The sequence below is a fragment of the Oncorhynchus clarkii genome, unplaced genomic scaffold (assembly GCF_045791955.1).
Source record: "Oncorhynchus clarkii lewisi isolate Uvic-CL-2024 unplaced genomic scaffold, UVic_Ocla_1.0 unplaced_contig_6320_pilon_pilon, whole genome shotgun sequence".
Lineage (NCBI taxonomy): Eukaryota > Metazoa > Chordata > Actinopteri > Salmoniformes > Salmonidae > Oncorhynchus > Oncorhynchus clarkii.
This window is the reverse complement of record NW_027261141.1, coordinates 70,001-89,856: the sequence shown is the minus strand read 5'-3', so window position 1 is coordinate 89,856 and position 19,856 is coordinate 70,001. Positions and strand designations below refer to the sequence as shown.

Below are 19,856 nucleotides of genomic sequence, written 5' to 3'. Positions count from 1 at the left end.
AGGCAACTGTTTTATTCAACTTAGATATTTCTTTTTTTTTTACTCTTAAATGTATTTCTTTGTTCCTTTCCTCAGATCCAGGTCATAACTTTTGCCACGGAACACAACTGGGACTCCTTGGACTTTTTTGACGGCGTCGATGGCAACGCGCCAAGGCTTGGCAGCTATTCAGGTGAAACAACCTCCAGAATTTGTCTTTTAAAGCTCCCATTTTGGAATTGATAATAATGTCTGATCGGAAGACTCAGTAAAAAAAGAGTACTTATGGATATGAAGGGGGGAGACGACATTTGGCATGCTCTTTGAAAAAAGTTATCCGAATGTCAAAACGGAAATGAAGAAAGACCTGACTGACTCTAGTCTTCACCTGATGAAGAAGACCTGACTGACTCTAGTCTTCACCTGATGAAGAAGACCTGACTGACTCTAGTCTTCACCTGATGAAGAAGACCTGACTGATTCTAGTCTTCACCTGATGAAGAAGACCTGACTGACTCTAGTCTTCACCTGATGAAGAAGACCTGACTGACTCTAGTCTTCACCTGATGAAGATGACCTGACGGACTCTAGTCTTCACCTGATGAAGAAGACCTGACTGACTCTAGTCTTCACCTGATGAAGAAGACCTGACTGACTCTAGTCTTCACCTGATGAAGAAGACCTGACTGACTCTAGTCTTCACCTGATGAAGAAGACCTGACGGACTCTAGTCTTCACCTGATGAAGAAGACCTGACTGACTCTAGTCTTCACCTGATGAAGAAGACCTGACTGACTCTAGTCTTCACCTGATGAAGATGACCTGACGGACTCTAGTCTTCACCTGATGAAGAAGACCTGACTGACTCTAGTCTTCACCTGATGAAGATGACCTGACGGACTCTAGTCTTCACCTGATGAAGAAGACCTGACTGACTCTAGTCTTCACCTGATGAAGAAGACCTGAATGACTCTAGTCTTCACCTGATGAAGATGCCCTGACTGACTCTAGTCTTCACCTGATGAAGAAGACCTGACTGACTCTAGTCCACCTGATGAAGATGACCTGACTGACTCTAGTCTTCACCTGATGAAGAAGACCTGACTGACTCTAGTCTTCACCTGATGAAGAAGACCTGACTGACTCTAGTCTTCACCTGATGAAGAAGACATGACGGACTCTAGTCTTCACCTGATGAAGAAGACCTGACTGACTCTAGTCTTCACCTGACGAAGAAGACCTGACTGACTCTAGTCTTCACCTGATGAAGAAGACCTGACTGACTCTAGTCTTCACCTGATGAAGAAGACCTGACGGACTCTAGTCTTCACCTGATGAAGAAGACCTGACTAGTCTTCACCTGATGAAGAAGATCTGACGGACTCTAGTCTTCACCTGATGAAGAAGACCTGACTGACTCTAGTCTTCACCTGACGAAGAAGACCTGACTGACTCTAGTCTTTACCTGATGAAGAAGACCTGACGGACTCTAGTCTTCACCTGATGAAGAAGACCTGACTAGTCTTCACCTGATGAAATAGACCTGACTGACTCTAGTCTTCACCTGATGAAGAAGAACTGACTGACTCTAGTCTTCACCTGATGAAGAAGACCTGACTGACTCTAGTCTTCACCCGATGAAGAAGACCTGACTGACTCTAGTCTTCACCTGATGAAGAAGACCTGACTAGTCTTCACCTGATGAAGAAGACCTGACTGACTCTAGTCTTCACCTGATGAAGAAGACCTGACTAGTCTTCACCTGATGAAGAAGACCTGACTGACTCTAGTCTTCACCTGACGAAGAAGACCTGACGGACTCTAGTCTTCACCTGATGAAGAAGACCTGACTAGTCTTCACCTGATGAAGAAGACCTGACGGACTCTAGTCTTCACCTGACGAGGAAGACCTGACGGACTCTAGTCTTCACCTGATGAAGAAGACCTGACTAGTCTTCACCTGATGAAGAAGACCTGACTGACTCTAGTCTTCACCTGACGAAGAAGACCTGACAGACTCTAGTCTTCACCTGATGAAGAAGACCTGACTGACTCCCTCTGACTTGCCTAGCAAATGAAATAGTCTTTACCTGATGAAGAAGACCTGACCGACTCTAGTCTTCACCTGATGAAGAAGACCTGACTGACTCTAGTCTTCAACTGATGAAGAAGACCTGACGGACTCTAGTCTTCACCTGATGAAGAAGACCTGACTGACTCTAGTCTTCACCTGATGAAGAAGACCTGACTAGTCTTCACCTGATGAAGAAGACTTGACCGACTCTAGTCTTCACCTGATGAAGAAGACCTGACTAGTCCTCACCTGATGAAGAAGACCTGACGGACTAGTCTTCACCTGACAAAGAAGACCTGATGAAGAAGACCTGACTGACTCTAGTCTTCACCTGATGAAGAAGACCTGATGAAGAAGACCTGACTGACTCTAGTCTTCACCTGACGAAGAAGACCTGATGGACTCTAGTCTTCACCTGATGAAGAAGACCTGATGAAGAAGACCTGACTGACTCTAGTCTTCACCTGACGAAGAAGACCTGACGGACTCTAGTCTTCACCTGACGAAGAAGACCTGATGAAGAAGACCTGACTGACTCTAGTCTTCACCTGATGAAGAAGACCTGATGAAGAAGACCTGACGGACTCTAGTCTTCACCTGATGAAGAAGACCTGAGTGGTGGAAACGGTGTCAAATAAATCTATCTAATAGGACTTAATAAATACATATCCAGCACCTGCTCAGAGACAGTTAATGTGTGTCGGGCACGGCTCTCTAACCCTGTTCCTGGAGAGCTGACCTCCTGTAGGTTTTCACTTCGACCCCAACCCCAGTTGAAACTAATCAGATTCAGCATTTCATCCAGCTAATTATTAGAATCGAGTGCGCTACATTAGGGTTGGAGTAAAACTCTACAAGAGGGTTTCTCTCCAGGAACAGGGTTGGAGTTAAAACCTACAGGAGGGTCTATCTCCAAAAACTGGGTTGTAGTTAAAACCTACAGGAGGGTCTCTCTCCAGGAACAGGGTTGGAGTAAAACCTACAGGAGGGTATCTCTCCAGGAACAGGGTTGGAGTTAAAACCTACAGGAGGACCTATCTCCAGGAACAGGGTTGGAGTTAAAACCTGCAGGAGGGTGTCTCTCCAGGAACAGGGTTGGAGTTAAAGCCCGTAAAACAGTATCTCTCCAGGAACAGGGTTGGAGTTAAAACCTACAGGAGGGTTTCTCTCCAGGAACAGGGATGCAGTTAAAACCTACAGGAGGGTTTCTCTCCAAGAACAGGGATGGAGTCAAATCCTACAGGAGGGTCTCTCCAGGAACTGGGTTGGAGTTAAAACCTACAGGAGGGTTTCTCTCTAGGAACAGGGTTGGTGATCCCTGGTGTAGTGTATTTTATGATATTTTCTTATTGACTGTCTCCATGCGTATGTTCTACGTTCCAGTCACATACAGTGTATGTCTTTCCCCCCTAGAGACCCTTCCTACTGTAACTCCCACTTCACTGTCTCCATGGGTATGTTCTGTAGGTACGACCATCCCCCAGCTCCTGAACAGCACCTCCAACAACATCTACCTGACCTTCCAGTCCGACATCAGTGTGTCTGCAGCAGGCTTCCACCTGGAGTATACAGGTATGGAGAGATACACCTAGCTATAGGCTGGTCCTAGATCAGGTGTAATCTGGAGTATACAGGTATGAAGAGATACACCTAACTATAGGCTGGTCCTAGATCAGGTGTAATCTGGAGTATACAGGTATGAAGAGATACACTTAGCTATAGGCTGGTCCTAGATCAGGTGTAATCTGGAGGATACAAGTCCTCTGACTGTCAGTGTCTTCTATTTTATATCCTTATTTTACCAGGTAAATTGACTGAGAACACGTTTTCGTTTTACAGCAATGACCTGGGGAAAAGATCAAGGGGAGATGAATGAGCCAATTGTAAACTGGGGATGATTAGGTGACCATGATGGTATGAGGGTCAGATTGTGAATTTATAGAGTTAACAACCCTACTCTGACGATAAATTACCCTGGGATTTTTAGTGACCGCAGAGAGTCAGGACACTCGTTTAACATCCCATCTGAAAGACGGCACCCTACAGGGCAATGTCCCCAATCACTGTCCTGGGGCATTGGGATTATATACACTATACAGCGCCTTGCAAAAGTATTCATCCCCCTTGTCGTTTGTCCTGTTTTGTAGCATTACAACCTTTAATTGAAATTGATTTTTATTTGGATTTAATGTAATGAACATACACAAAATAGTACAAATTGGTTTAGTGAAATGTACAAAAATATGTTGTTTAAAAAAAATACAAATATAATAAAATGATAAAGTGGTGCGTGTATATTGTATTCACCACCTTCGCGATGAAGCCCCTAAATAAGATCTGGTGCAACCAGTTACCTTCAGAAGTCACATAACTAGTTAAATAAAGTCCACCTGTGTGCAATCTAAGTGTCACATGACCTGTCACATGATCTCAGTATATATACACCTGTTCTGAAAGGCCCCAGAGTCTACAACACCACTAATCTTTATGTTTTTATTTAACCTTTATTTAACCAGGCAAGTCAGTTAATTAAGAACAAATTATTATTTTCAATGACGGCCTAGGAACAGTGGGTTAACTGCCTTGTTCAGGGGCAGAACAACAGATTTGTACCTTGTCAGCTCGGGGATTTCAACTTGCAACCTTCCGGTTATTAGTCCAACGCTCTAACCACTAGGCTACCCTGCCGTCCCTACACTCTAACCACTAGGCTACCTACCGTCCCTACACTCTAACCACTAGGCTACCTACCGTCCCTACACTCTAACCACTAGGCTACCTACCGTCCCTACACTCTAACCACTAGGCTACCTACCGTCCCTACACTCTAACCACTAGGCTACCCTGCCGGACCCTTAAATCCACTAAGCAAGGGGCACCACCAAGCAAGCGGCACCATGAAGACCAAGGAGCTCTCCAAATAGTTCATGGGCAAAGTTGTGGAGAAGTACAGATCAGGGTTGGGTTATTAAAAAATATCAGAAACTTTGAACATCCCACGGAGCACCATTAAATCCATTATTAAAAAAAATTGAAAGAATATGGCACCACAACAAACCTGCCAAGAGAGGGCCACCTACCAAAAATCATGGACCAGGCAAGGAGGGCATTAAATCAGAGAGGCAACAAAGAGACCAAAGATAACCCTGAAGGAGCTGCAAAGCTCCACAGCAGAGATTGGAGTATCTGTCTGTAGGACCACTTTAAGCCGTACACTCCCCAGAGCTAGGCTTTATGGAAGAGTGGCCAGAAAAAAAGCCATTACTTAAAGAAAGAAATAAGCAAACGCATTTGGTGTTCGCCAAAAGGCATGTGTGAGACTCCCCAAATATATTGAAGAAGGTACTCTGGTCAGATGAGACTAAAATGTAGCCTTTTGGCTATCAAGGAAAATGCTATTTCTGGAGCAAACCCAACACCGCTCATCACCCCGAGAACACCATCCTCACAGTGAAGCATGGTGGTGGCAGCATCATGTTGTGGGGATGTTTTTCATCGGCAGGGATTGGGAAAGCAGCACTCAAATGGTTTAAGGGGAAACATTTGAATGTCTTAGAATGGCCTAGTCAAAGCCCAGAACTCAATCCAATTGAGAATCTGTGGTATGACTTAAAGATTGCTGCACACCAGCGGAACCCATCCAACTTGAAGGAGCTGGAGCAGTTTGTCTTGAAGAATGGGCCAAAATCCCAGTGGATAGATGTGCCAAACTTATAGAGAGACACACCCCAAGATACGTGCAGCTGTAATTGCTGCACAAGTTGGCTCTACAAAGTATTGACTTTGTGGGGGGGGGTAGTTTTCAGTTTTTTTTCTTATTTCTTGTTTGTTTCACAATAAAATATATTTTGCATCTTCAAAGTGTTAGGCATGTTGCGTGAATCAAATTATACGAACCCCCCAAAAATATATTTTAATTCCAGGTTGTAAGGCAACAAAATTAGGAAAAATGCCAAGAGGGTGAAAACTTTCACAAGCCACTATATATATTTTCTTTAGACCAGAGGAAACAGCACTTCCAGTAGCATCTGGTCTCCCATCCAGGGACTGACCAGGACCAACCCTGTTTATCTTCACATGCAAACTAGCAGTGGGATTCAGGGTGGGTTGCTGCTGGCCTTGTTCTTAAAAAACAAGGTTAATGGGGTACGGAATACTTCATGATGTGTCAATAGCACAGAGTTAATGAAGAAACATGGAGTAAGTACGTGAATTGCTTTTGTAGTGAAAATAGTATTTGACAGTGTTATGGGTGGAATGCTGGTGGTTTTCATGCCATGATGGCAGGGTTTAACCAAGTCCTCTGTCTATCGTTGTCATGCCATGATGACAGGGTTTAACCAAGTCCTCTGTCTATCGTTGTCATACTATGATGACAGGACTATTCAGCTAGTGGACCTAGAGGGCCAAAGTACTGCTGGTTTTATTTTCTAGTGTTTTGGTCCTCCAGGACCTCCAGGACTCGTGTTGACAAGCCCAGCTGGATCTGTTTCAGCCATCTCATCTCACTAGTCATGTCATCGGAGGAGTTGGCTAAAGGACACCCAGGGTTCCAGATGGGACCAGGCTAACTGAGCTCATCCACCATCTCTCTGCCTCTCTACCTCTCTGCCTGCCTGCCTGCCTGCCTGCCTGCCTGCCTGCCTGCCAATCTCTCTGCCTCTCTGCCTCTCTGCCCGCCTCTCTCTCTGCCAATCTTTCTGCCTCTCTGCCTGCCTCTCTCTCTGCCAATCTCTCTGCCTTTCTGCCTGCCTCTCTCTGCCAATCTCTCTGCCTCTCTGCCTGCCTCTCTCTCTGCCAATCTCTCTGCCTCTATGCCTCTCTGCCTGCCTCTCTCTCTGCCAATCTCTCTGCCTCTCTGCCTGCCTCTCTCTCTGCCAATCTCTCTGCCTCTCTGCCTGCCTCTCTCTCTGCCAATCTCTCTGAGTGGGGAACTGTAACCCTCTGACCACCGGTCTCCCACTAACACCAGCCACTGGTCAGGTCATCGGAGGAGTTGGCTAAAGGACACCCAGGGTTCCAGATGGGACCAGGCTAACTGAGCTCATCCACCATCTCTCTGCCTCTCTACCTCTCTGCCTGCCTGCCTGCCTGCCTGCCTGCCTGCCTGCCTGCCAATCTCTCTGCCTCTCTGCCCGCCTCTCTCTCTGCCAATCTTTCTGCCTCTCTGCCTGCCTCTCTCTCTGCCATTCTCTCTGCCTCTCTGCCTGCCTCTCTCTCTGCTAATCTCTCTGCCTCTCTGCCTGCCTCTCTCTCTGCCAATCTCTCTGCCTCTATGCCTCTCTGCCTGCCTCTCTCTCTGCCAATCTCTCTGCCTCTATGCCTCTCTGCCTGCCTCTCTCTCTGCCAATCTCTCTGCCTCTCTGCCCGCTTCTCTCTCTGCCAATCTTTCTGCCTCTCTGCCTGCCTCTCTCTCTGCCAATCTCTCTGCCTCTCTGCCTGCCTCTCTCTCTGCCAATCTCTCTGCCTCTCTGCCTGCCTCTCTCTCTGCCAATCTCTCTGCCTCTATGCCTCTCTGCCTGCCTCTCTCTCTGCCAATCTCTCTGCCTCTCTGCCTGCCTCTCTCTCTGCCAATCTCTCTGCCTCTCTGCCTGCCTCTCTCTCTGCCAATCTCTCTGAGTGGGGAACTGTAACCCTCTGACCACCGGTCTCCCACTAACACCAGCCACTGTCCTCAACATCTGTCTCTCTGTCTCCCACTAACACCAGCCACTCTCCTCAACATCTGTCTGTCTATCTCTCTGAGTGGGGACCCACCGGTCTCCCACTAACACCAGCCACTCTCCCCAACATCTGTATGTCTGTCTCCCACTAACACCAGCCACTGTCCTCAACATCTGTCTGACTGTCTCCCACTACACCAGCCACTGTCCTCAACATCTGTCTGTCTGTCTCCCACTAACACCAGCCACTGTCCTCAACATCTGTCTGTCTGTCTCCCACTAACACCAGCCACTGTCCTCAACATCTGTCTCTCTGTCTCCCACTAACACCAGCCACTGTCCTCAACATCTGTCTCTCTGTCTCCCACTAACACCAGCCACTGTCCTCAACATCTGTCTCTCTATCTCCTTTAGCCCTGTGTCCCACCTTCCCCCAAACTTAGAGATAAACATACTTTATATTCAAGATGCCTGTCATCACCTGTCTCCCACAACATCTCACCACAGCCCCAATCGGTCCGTCTCAGTCTCTCAGCACCTCTAAACCTGTATACCACTCTCCCACCGTCTACCACCTGTAGAGATCAGCATATATTACAACGCTCTCACCAAGTCTACTCCCCGCTCTCCTCAGCCTCTGTCTTGTCTGTCTCTCAGTGGGTTGTTCTATCACTAACCCTGTCTGTCTCTCAGTGGGTTGTTCTATCACTAACCCGGTCTGTCTCTCAGTGGGTTTTCTATCACTTACCCTGTCTGTCTCTCAGTGGGTTGTTCTATCACTAACCCTGTCTGTCTCTCAGTGGGTTGTTCTATCACTAACCCTGTCTGTCTCTCAGTGGGTTGTTCTATCACTAACCCTGTCTGTCTCTCAGTGGGTTGTTCTATCACTAACCCTGTCTGTCTCTCAGTGTGTTGTTCTATCACTAACCCTGTCTGTCTCTCAGTGGGTTGTTCTATCACTAACCCTGTCTGTCTCTCAGTGGGTTGTTCTATCACTAACCCTGTCTGTCTCTCAGTGGGTTGTTCTATCACTAACCCTGTCTGTCTCTCAGTGGGTTGTTATATCACTAACCCTGTCTGTCTCTCAGTGGGTTGTTCTATCCCATAAGCTTCTTAACCGTAAATACACATTTTACAGTACATTTGAAAGCTTTCGCCAATCACTCTCTTCACCCCTCTCCCACATCAATCTCTTCAGCGAATCAGTCTCCTACATCAATCTCTTCACCCTCTCACCCCTTACTTAAAACAGCATGTTACCACTCTCCCCCACATGCCCAACACTCTCCACACCATGACTACCAGGAGTAAGAATATCCAAATATAACAGCCTGCTGAGATGATGGATGGCATTGTGTTCTGAACACCTGAACTCTTTAGGTTTATTTCTGTTCACCACTCATAGTCTCTCACCACTCTGTTTACCACTCTGTTTACCACTCATAGTCTCTCACCACTCTGTTTACCACTCTGTTCACCACTCACATAGTCTCTCACCACTCTGTTTACCACTCTGTTTACCACTCATAGTCTCTCACCACTCTGTTTACCACTCATAGTCTCTCACCACTCTGTTTAACACTCTGTTTACCACTCATAGTCTCTCACCACTCTGTTTACCACTCTGTTTACCACTCATAGTCTCTCACCACTCTGTTCACCACTCATAGTCTCTCACCACTCTGTTTAACACTCTGTTTACCACTCATAGTCTCTCACCACTCTGTTTACCACTCTGTTTACCACTCATAGTCTCTCACCACTCTGCTTACCACTCATAGTCTCTCACCACTCTGTTTACCACTCTGTTCACCACTCATAGTCTCTCACCACTCTGTTTACCACTCATAGTCTCTCACCACTCTGTTCACCACACTGGTTACCACTCATAGTCTCTCACCACTCTGTTTACCACTCTGGTTACCACTCATAGTCTCTCACCACTCTGTTTACCACTCATAGTCTCTCACCACTCTGTTTACCACTCTGGTTACCACTCATAGTCTCTCACCACTCTGTTTACCACTCTGGTTACCACTCATAGTCTCTCACCACTCTGTTTACCACTCATAGTCTCTCACCACTCTGTTTACCACTCTGGTTACCACTCATAGTCTCTCACCACTCTGTTTACCACTCTGGTTACCACTCATAGTCTCTCACCACTCTGTTCACCACTCTGTTCACCACTCATAGTCTCTCACCACTCTGTTTACCACTCATAGTCTCTCACCACTCTGTTTACCACTCATAGTCTCTCACCACTCTGTTCACCACTCATAGTCTCTCACCACTCTGTTTACCACTCATAGTCTCTCACCACTCTGTTCACCACTCATAGTCTCTCACCACTCTGTTTACCACTCTGTTTACCACTCATAGTCTCTCACCACTCTGTTTACCACTCTGTTCACCACTCATAGTCTCTCACCACTCTGTTTACCACTCTGTTTACCACTCATAGTCTCTCACCACTCTGTTTACCACTCTGTTTACCACTCATAGTCTCTCACCACTCTGTTCACCACTCATAGTCTCTCACCACTCTGTTTACCACTCTGTTCACCACTCATAGTCTCTCACCACTCTGTTTACCACTCATAGTCTCTCACCACTCTGTTTACCAGTCATAGTCTCTCACCACTCTGTTCACCACTCATAGTCTCTCACCACTATGTGTACCACACACAGACTCCATCTCCACTCCACTCCCCCCTCTACTCATCACTCTCTGACCACTCAGAAGTGTTATAACTACCAATTATCTCTCAATATTCCTAGTTGTATTATAACGACCTATCACCTCTCAGTATCCCTATAAGGAGTGATATAACTACCTATCATCTCTCAGTATTCCTATAAGGTGTTAACTACCGGTTCCTTACTGTGTTCTACTGTTTTGAATGGTTCGTGTTTGTTTCTATGTTCCTGTACTGATCTTGATTTGCAGACAAGTGATTGCTATTTCCACGCGTGTGTTTTGACTCTGTCCTAAGCAATAGGTTTGGATTCATGCCCAGAACCTCAGCCTCCCCTCAACGGTGTCAATGTGGGCCAGCGCTTCACTGTGGGGGACATGGTTTCCTTTCAGTGTGACCAAGGCTACTCTCTGAAGGTGAGTACACACACGCACACGCGCACGGCGACGCACACACTCACACACTCACACAAACACACACACACACACACACACACACACACACACACACACACACACACACACACACACACACACACACACACACACTTGCTCTGTTACCAAGGCTACTCTCTGAAGGTAAGTACACACACACACGCACACACACACACACACACACACACACACACACACACACACACACACACACACACACACACACACTTGCTCTGTTGCCTTCAGGTGGGTTTTGGTTTTGCTAGGGCGGTGTAGGGTTGGCCAGTGGTGGATGGACGAAGGCATCTGCCCTTTGGTGCACATTGAGTTAACTTAACTCAATGTAACTTAACTCAATGTAACTTAACTCTCAATTTAACTTAACTCAATGTAACTTAACTCAATGTAACTTAACTTAACTCAATGTAACTTAACTCAATGCAACTTAACTCAACCTAACTTAACTCAATGTAACTTAACTCAATGTAACTTAACTCAACTTAACTCAACTTAACTTAACTCAATGTAACTTAACTCAACTTAACTCAATGCAACTTAACTCAATGTAACTTAACTCAATGTAACTTAACTCAATGTAACTTAACTCAACTTAACTTAACTTTAAAAACGTTGAAATTTGACTTTGCGAACAACTTAGAAATTTGAACATTTTTGAAAAACATGGGTGAAGGTCTAATTCTGACGTGAGAGCTTGTTGGGACCCTATTCCCTACGTAGTGCACTATTTTGAGCAGGGCTCCACAGGGCTCTAGTTCACTATAGAGGGAATAGGGTTCCATTTGGGACACAAGTCTGATGTTGAGCTGCCAGTTTAGATATCCAGACCCAGGGAATACCCTGAAGGTTGAAGTGAAACACACACACACACACACACACACATACACCGAGTGTGTTAGGATAAATACTGTGTGTGTGAGCGTGTGTGTGTATGTGTGAGAATGCTTGTGCGTGTGTGTATGTATGTGTGTGCGTGTAAGTGTGTGGGAGTGTTTTCGTGCGTGTGTGTATGTAAGTGTGTGTGTGTGTGTGTGTGTGTGTGTGTGTGTGTGTGTGTGTGTGTGTGTGTGTGTGTGTGTGTGTGTGGGAGGTTAAACTAACTGTAACAGTTTCCTGTTCCCTCTGTCAAACACGCACACACACACACACACCAGCAGACAAACACACACACACACACACACACACACACACACACACACACACACACACCAGCAGACAAACACACACACACACACTTGATCTGTGCTGTTCAGACTAACTAACTAACCCTCATGAAACTCACTCAGAGTAGATAAGATTATTAATATATAGTTACCATAATTAACATAAATAATAGCATGACTAGTTACCATAATTAATATAATTAATATTAGGACCAGTTACTGTAATTAATATAATTAATATTAGGACCAGTTACTGTAATTAATATTATAAACAGTTCCTATAATTAATATGAGTAATATTATGTATGACCAGTTACTTTAAATCATATTATGACCAGATACTGTAATTAATATTTTAACCAGTTACTCTAATTTATATTATGACCAGTTACTGTAATTAATTTTATGACCAGTTACTGGAATTAATATAATTAATATTATGACCAGTTACTGTAATTAATATAATTAATATTATGACCAGTTACTGTAATTCATATAACTCATTTTATGACCAGTTACTGTAATTAATATAATTCATATTATGACCGGTTACTGTAATTAATATTATAATCAGTTACTATAATTAATATTATGTATGACCCGTTACTCTAATTCATATTATGACTGTAATAATACTGTAAATAATATTATGACCAGTTACTGTAATTAATATAATTAATATTATGACCAGTTACTGTAATTAATATAATTCATTTTATGACCAGTTAAACACCTCAGCAGGAGATCCTTCACCTCTGGCACAAACAACATCAAACATCCACATACTGGTTGTGTCCAACGTCTACATACTGGTTGTGTCCAACATCTACATACTGGTTGTGTCCAACATCTATATACTGGTTGTGTCCAACATCCACATACTGGTTGTGTCCAACAGCCACATACTGGTTGTGTCCAACATCTACATACTGGTTGTGTCCAACATCTACATACTGGTTGTGTCCAACATCTACATACTGGTTGTGTCCAGCATCTACATACTGGTTGTGTCCAACATCTACATACTGGTTGTGTCCAACATCTACATACTGGTTGTGTCCAACATCTACATACTGGTTGTGTCCAACATCCACATACTGGTTGTGTCCAGCATCCACATACTGGTTGTGTCCAGCATCCACATACTGGTTGTGTCCAACAGCCACATACTGGTTGTGTCCAACATCTATATACTGGTTGTGTCCAGCATCTACATACTGGTTGTGTCCAGCATCTACATACTGGTTGTGTCCAGCATCTATATACTGGTTGTGTCCAACATCTACATACTGGTTGTGTCCAACATCTATATACTGGTTGTGTCCAACATCTATATACTGGTTGTGTCCATCATCCACATACTGGTTGTGTCCAACATCTACATACTGGTTGTGTCCAGCATCTACATACTGGTTGTGTCCAACATCCACATACTGTTTGTGTCCAACATCTACATACTGGTTGTGTCCAACATCTACATACTGGTTGTGTCCAACATCCACATACTGGTTGTGTCCAGCATCCACATACTGGTTGTGTCCAGCATCCACATACTGGTTGTGTCCAACATCTACATACTGGTTGTGTCCAACATCTATATACTGGTTGTGTCCAGCATCTACATACCGGTTGTGTCCAGCATCTACATACTGGTTGTGTCCAGCATCTATATACTGGTTGTGTCCAACATCTACATACTGGTTGTGTCCAACATCTATATACTGGTTGTGTCCATCATCCACATACTGGTTGTGTCCAACAGCCACATACTGGTTGTGTCCAGCATCTACATACTGGTTGTGTCCAACATCCACATACTGGTTGTGTCCAACATCTATATACTGGTTGTGTCCAGCATCTACATACTGGTTGTGTCCAGCATCTACATACTGGTTGTGTCCAGCATCTATATACTGGTTGTGTCCAACATCTACATACTGGTTGTGTCCAACATCTATATACTGGTTGTGTCCATCATCCACATACTGGTTGTGTCCAACATCTACATACTGGTTGTGTCCAGCATCTACATACTGGTTGTGTCCAACATCCACATACTGGTTGTGTCCAACATCTACATACTGGTTGTGTCCAACATCTACATACTGGTTGTGTCCAACATCCACATACTGGTTGTGTCCAGCATCCACATACTGGTTGTGTCCAGCATCCACATACTGGTTGTGTCCAACAGCCACATACTGGTTGTGTCCAACATCTACATACTGGTTGTGTCCAGCATCTACATACTGGTTGTGTCCAACATCCACATACTGGTTGTGTCCAACATCTATATACTGGTTGTGTCCAACATCTACATACTGGTTGTGTCCAACATCTACATACTGGTTGTGTCCATCATCTATATACTGGTTGTGTCCAGCATCCACATACTGGTTGTGTCCAGCATCCACATACTGGTTGTGTCCAACATCCACATACTGGTTGTGTCCAACATCCACATACTGGTTGTGTCCAACATCCACATACTGGTTGTGTCCCAAATTGCACCCTATTCCCTTCAGAGACAATGACCTTTTATTATACAGTAGAGACCTTGAGGATAAAGATGAGGAATGAAAACCACGAGCCAAAATAATGTGAAGACACCCTTTTTGACATGTTTCTCTCCCTGTTGTTTTCATGGCCTGTGTTTGATAGGAATCAGACATGTTTCTCTCCCTGTTGTTTTCATGGCCTTTGTTTGATAGGAATCAGACATGTTTCTCTCCCTGTTGTTTTCATGGCCTTTGTTTGATATGAATCAGACATGTTTCTCTCCCTGTTGTTTTCATGGCCTGTGTTTGATATGAATCAGACATGTTTCTCTCCCTGTTGTTTTCATGGCCTTTGTTTGATATGAATCAGCATTTTCAAAGGTTTCTGTGGTATTCCGTTATATTTGTTTGTTTCCTACAGGGCATCCCAAATGGCACCCTATTCCCTATATAGAGCCATAGGGCCTGGTCTAAAGTAGTGCACTATATAGGGAATAGGGTGCCATAGGGCCTGGTCTAAAGTAGTGTACTATATAGGGACTAGGGTGCCATTTGGGATGCACTTAATGTGATATAGCCACATCCTACAGTGCTGAATAGATGTGTTTGTTTACAGGGTAATATATACATGTCCATTGTCTCGTGCAGGGTAATGTATACAGTTGAAGTCGGAGGTTTACATACACTTAGGTCGGAGTCATTAAAACTCGTTTTTTTCAACCACTCCACAAATTTCTTGTTAAACAAACTATAGTTTTGGCAAGTCAGTTAGGGCATGTACTTTGTGCATGACACCGGTCATTTCTACAACAATTGTTTACAGACTGATTATTTCACTTATAATTCACTGTATCACAATTCCAGTGGGTCAGAAGTTGACATACACTAAATTGACTAAGTTGTCTTTGAACTGCTTGGAAAATTCCAGAAAATTATGTCTTGGCTTCAGAAGTTTCTGATAGGCTAATTTACATAATTTGAGACAATTGGAGGTGTACCTGCGGATGTATTTCAAGGCCAACCTTCAAACTCAGTGCCTCTTTGCTTGACATCATTGGGAAATCAAAAGAAATCAGCCAAGACCTCAGAAATAAAATCGTAGACCTCCTCAAGCCTGATTCATCCTTGGGAGCAATTTCCAAACTCCTGAAGGTACCACTTTCATCTGTACAAACAATAGTATGCAAGTATAAACACCATGGGACCACGCAGCCGCCATACTGCTCAGGAAGGAGACGCGTTCTGTCTCCTAGAGATGAACGTACTTTGGTGCGAAAAGTGCAAATCAATCCCAGAACAACAGCAAAGGACCTTGTGAAGATGCTGGAGGAAACAGGTACAAAAGTATCTATATCCACAGTAAAACGAGTCCTATATCGACATAACCTGAAAGGCTGCTCAGCAAGGAATAAGACACTGCTCCAAAACCGCCATAAAAAAGCCAGACTAGGGTTTGCAACTGCAGATGGGGACAAAGATTGAACTTTTTGAAGAAATGTCCTCTGGTCTGATAGAACTGTTTGGGCTTAATTACCATCGTTATGTTTGGAGGAAAAAGGGGGATGCTTGCAAGCCAAAGAACACCATCCCAACCGTGAAGCGCAGGGGTGGCAGCATCATGTTGTGGGGGTGCTTTGCTGCAGGAGGGTCTGGTGCACTTCACAAAATAGATGGCAAGATGAGGAAGGAAAATGATGTGGATATATTGAAGCAACATCTCAAGACATCAGTCAGAAAGTTACAGCTTGGTCGCAAATGGGTCTTCCAGATGGACAACGATCCCAAGTGTACTTCCAAAGGTGTGTCAAAATGGCTTAAGGACAACAAAGTCAAGGTATTGGAGTGGCCATCACAAAGCCCTGACCTCAATCCCATAGAAAATTTGTGGGCAGAACTGAAAAAGCGTGTGTAAGCAAGGAGGCCAACGCTGCCAAATACTAACTGAGTGTATGTAAACTTCTGACCCACTGGGAATGTGATGAAAGAAATAAATAATTCTCTCTACTATTATTCAAATAAAGTGGTGATCCTAACTGACCTAAGACAGGGAATTTTTACTCGGATTAAATGTCAGGAATTGTGAAAAACAGAGTTTAAATGTATTTGGCTCAGGTGTATGTAAACTTCAGACTTTACCTGTACATTAATATTTTATCTTGCAGGGTAATGTATACATTAATATTTTATCGTGCAGGGTAATGTATACGTTAATATTTTATCTTGCAGGGTAATGTATACATTAATATTTTATCTTGCAGGGTAATGTATACATTAATATTTATCTTGCAGGGTAATGTATACATGTATATTTTATCGTGCAGGGTAATGTATACATTCATATTTTATCTTGCAGGGTAATGTATACATTAATATTTTATCGTGCAGGGTAATGTATACGTTAATATTTTATCTTGCAGGGTAATGTATACATTAATATTTTCTCTTGCAGGGTAATGTATACATATATATTTTATCTTGCAGGGTAATGTATACATGTATATTTTATCTTGCAGGGTAATGTATACATTAATATTTTATCTTGCAGGGTAATGTATACATATATATTTTATCTTGCAGGGTAATGTATACATGTATATTTTATCTTGCAGGGTAATGTATACATGTATATTTTATCTTGCAGGGTAATGTATACATGTATATTTTATCTTGCAGGGTAATGTATACATATATATTTTATCGTGCAGGGTAATGTATACATATATATTTTATCTTGCAGGGTAATGTATACATTAATATTTTATCGTGCAGGGTAATGTATACATGTATATTTTATCTTGCAGGGTAATGTATACATGTATATTTTATCTTGCAGGGTAATGTATACATGTATATTTTATCTTGCAGGGTAATGTATACATATATATTTTATCTTGCAGGGTAATGTATACATATATATTTTATCTTGCAGGGTAATGTATACATATATATTTTATCTTGCAGGGTAATGTATACATGTATATTTTATCTTGCAGGGTAATGTATACATATATATTTTATCTTGCAGGGTAATGTATACATATATATTTTATCGTGCAGGGTAATGTATACATATATATTTTATCGTGCAGGGTAATGTATACATTAATATTTTATCGTGCAGGGTAATGTATACATTTATATTTTATCTTGCAGGGTAATGTATACATTAATAGTTTATCTTGCAGGGTAATGTATACATTAATATTTTATCTTGCAGGGTAATGTATACATGTATATTTTATCGCGCAGGGTAATGTATACATATATATTTTATCGTGCAGGGTAATGTATACATTAATATTTTATCGTGCAGGGTAATGTATACATATATATATTTTATCGTGCAGGGTAATGTATACATTAATATTTTATCTTGCAGGGTAATGTATACATTAATATTTTATCGTGCAGGGTAATGTATACATAAAATTTTATCTTGCAGGGTAATGTATACATATATATTTTATCTTGCAGGGTAATGTATACATGTATATTTTATCGTGCAGGGTAATGTATACATGTATATTTTATCTTGCAGGGTAATGTATACATGTATATTTTATCTTGCAGGGTAATGTATACATATATATTTTCTCTTGCAGGGTAATGTATACATGTATATTTTATCTTGCAGGGTAATGTATACATATATATTTTATCTTGCAGGGTAATGTATACATATATATTTTATCGTGCAGGGTAATGTATACATATATATTTTATCTTGCAGGGTAATGTATACATATATATTTTATCTTGCAGGGTAATGTATACATTAATATTTTATCTTGCAGGGTAATGTATACATATATATTTTATCTTGCAGGGTAATGTATACATATATATTTTATCGTGCAGGGTAATGTATACATATATATTTTATCTTGCAGGGTAATGTATACATGTATATTTTATCGTGCAGGGTAATGTATACATGTATATTTTATCGTGCAGGGTAATGTATACATATATATTTTATCTTGCAGGGTAATGTATACATATATATTTTATCTTGCAGGGTAATGTATACATTAATATTTTATCTTGCAGGGTAATGTATACATATATATTTTATCTTGCAGGGTAATGTATACATATATATTTTATCGTGCAGGGTAATGTATACATATATATTTTATCTTGCAGGGTAATGTATACATGTATATTTTATCGTGCAGGGTAATGTATACATGTATATTTTATCGTGCAGGGTAATGTATACATATATATTTTATCTTGCAGGGTAATGTATACATATATATTTTATCTTGCAGGGTAATGTATACATTTATATTTTCTCTTGCAGGGTAATGTATACATTTTCTTTTCTCTTGCAGGGTAATGAATACATAACGTGTATGCCAGGGCCCGTCAGACGATGGAATTACCCCGTACCTCTGTGCTTAGGTAATGTATTCATTCCATACAAGTCGTCTTTATTATGGTAATGTTTACATGTTTACAGTATAGAAGTTCATAGTGTTCTGGGATGAGATTAACCATCCGTATCTACCATCACACCTGCATGAACCATCACAGACATTTCTGCTATCACTATGACTACGGTACCTCATTACAATATCAATTCAGAGGAAAGAAACATTGTACGTTTTTAGATGTAACTGTATCTATAACCACGGCAACTAATCAGTCAGAATGTATCTATATCCACGGCAACCAATCAGTCAGAATGTATCCATATCCACGGCAACCAATCAGCCAGAATTTATCCATATTCACGACAACCAATCAGTCAGAATGTATCTACATCCACGGCAACCAATCAGTCACAATGTATCTATATCCACGGCAACTAATCAGTCAGAATGTATCTATATCCACGGCAACCAATCAGTCACAATGTATCTATATCCACGGCAACCAATCAGTCACAATGTATCTACATCCACGGCAACCAATCAGGCAGAATGTATCTATATCCACGGCAACCAATCAGTTAGAATGTATCTATATCCACGGCAACCAATCAGTCAGAATGTATCTATATCCACGGCAACCAATCAGTTAGAATGTATCTATATCCACGGCAACCAATAGCCTGTTTAGTTCTGCTGTACTGATTGGTAGGATGACTTCTAGGATTGGAGAGGAGTCCTCTCTGCTATACTGCTGATTGGTAGGATGACTTCTAGGATCGGAGAGCAGTCCTCTCTGCTATACTGCTGATTGGTAGGATGACTTCTAGGATTGGAGAGCAGTCCTCTCTGCTATACTGCTGATTGGTAGGATGACTTCTAGGATTGGAGAGCAGTCCAAATCAAAAATCAAATCAAAAAAATGTTTATTTTTACAACATACACATGTTTA

At 42.3% G+C, this 19,856-nt stretch overlaps 1 protein-coding gene across 1 annotated transcript in view; it reads left to right on the top strand.

Moving 5' to 3' along the window:
* Nucleotides 1–19,856, top strand: part of LOC139405210 (CUB and sushi domain-containing protein 3-like) — a gene marked incomplete at its 3' end in the record, with an annotated part of 429,588 nt that overhangs the window by 356,169 nt on the left and 53,563 nt on the right. Inside the window, exons 37-40 of the mRNA XM_071147639.1 lie at nucleotides 76–172; nucleotides 3,521–3,625; nucleotides 10,713–10,831; nucleotides 18,866–18,935. Coding sequence (XP_071003740.1) covers nucleotides 76–172; nucleotides 3,521–3,625; nucleotides 10,713–10,831; nucleotides 18,866–18,935 — 391 coding nt within the window. The remainder of the gene's footprint in view (nucleotides 1–75; nucleotides 173–3,520; nucleotides 3,626–10,712; nucleotides 10,832–18,865; nucleotides 18,936–19,856) is intronic.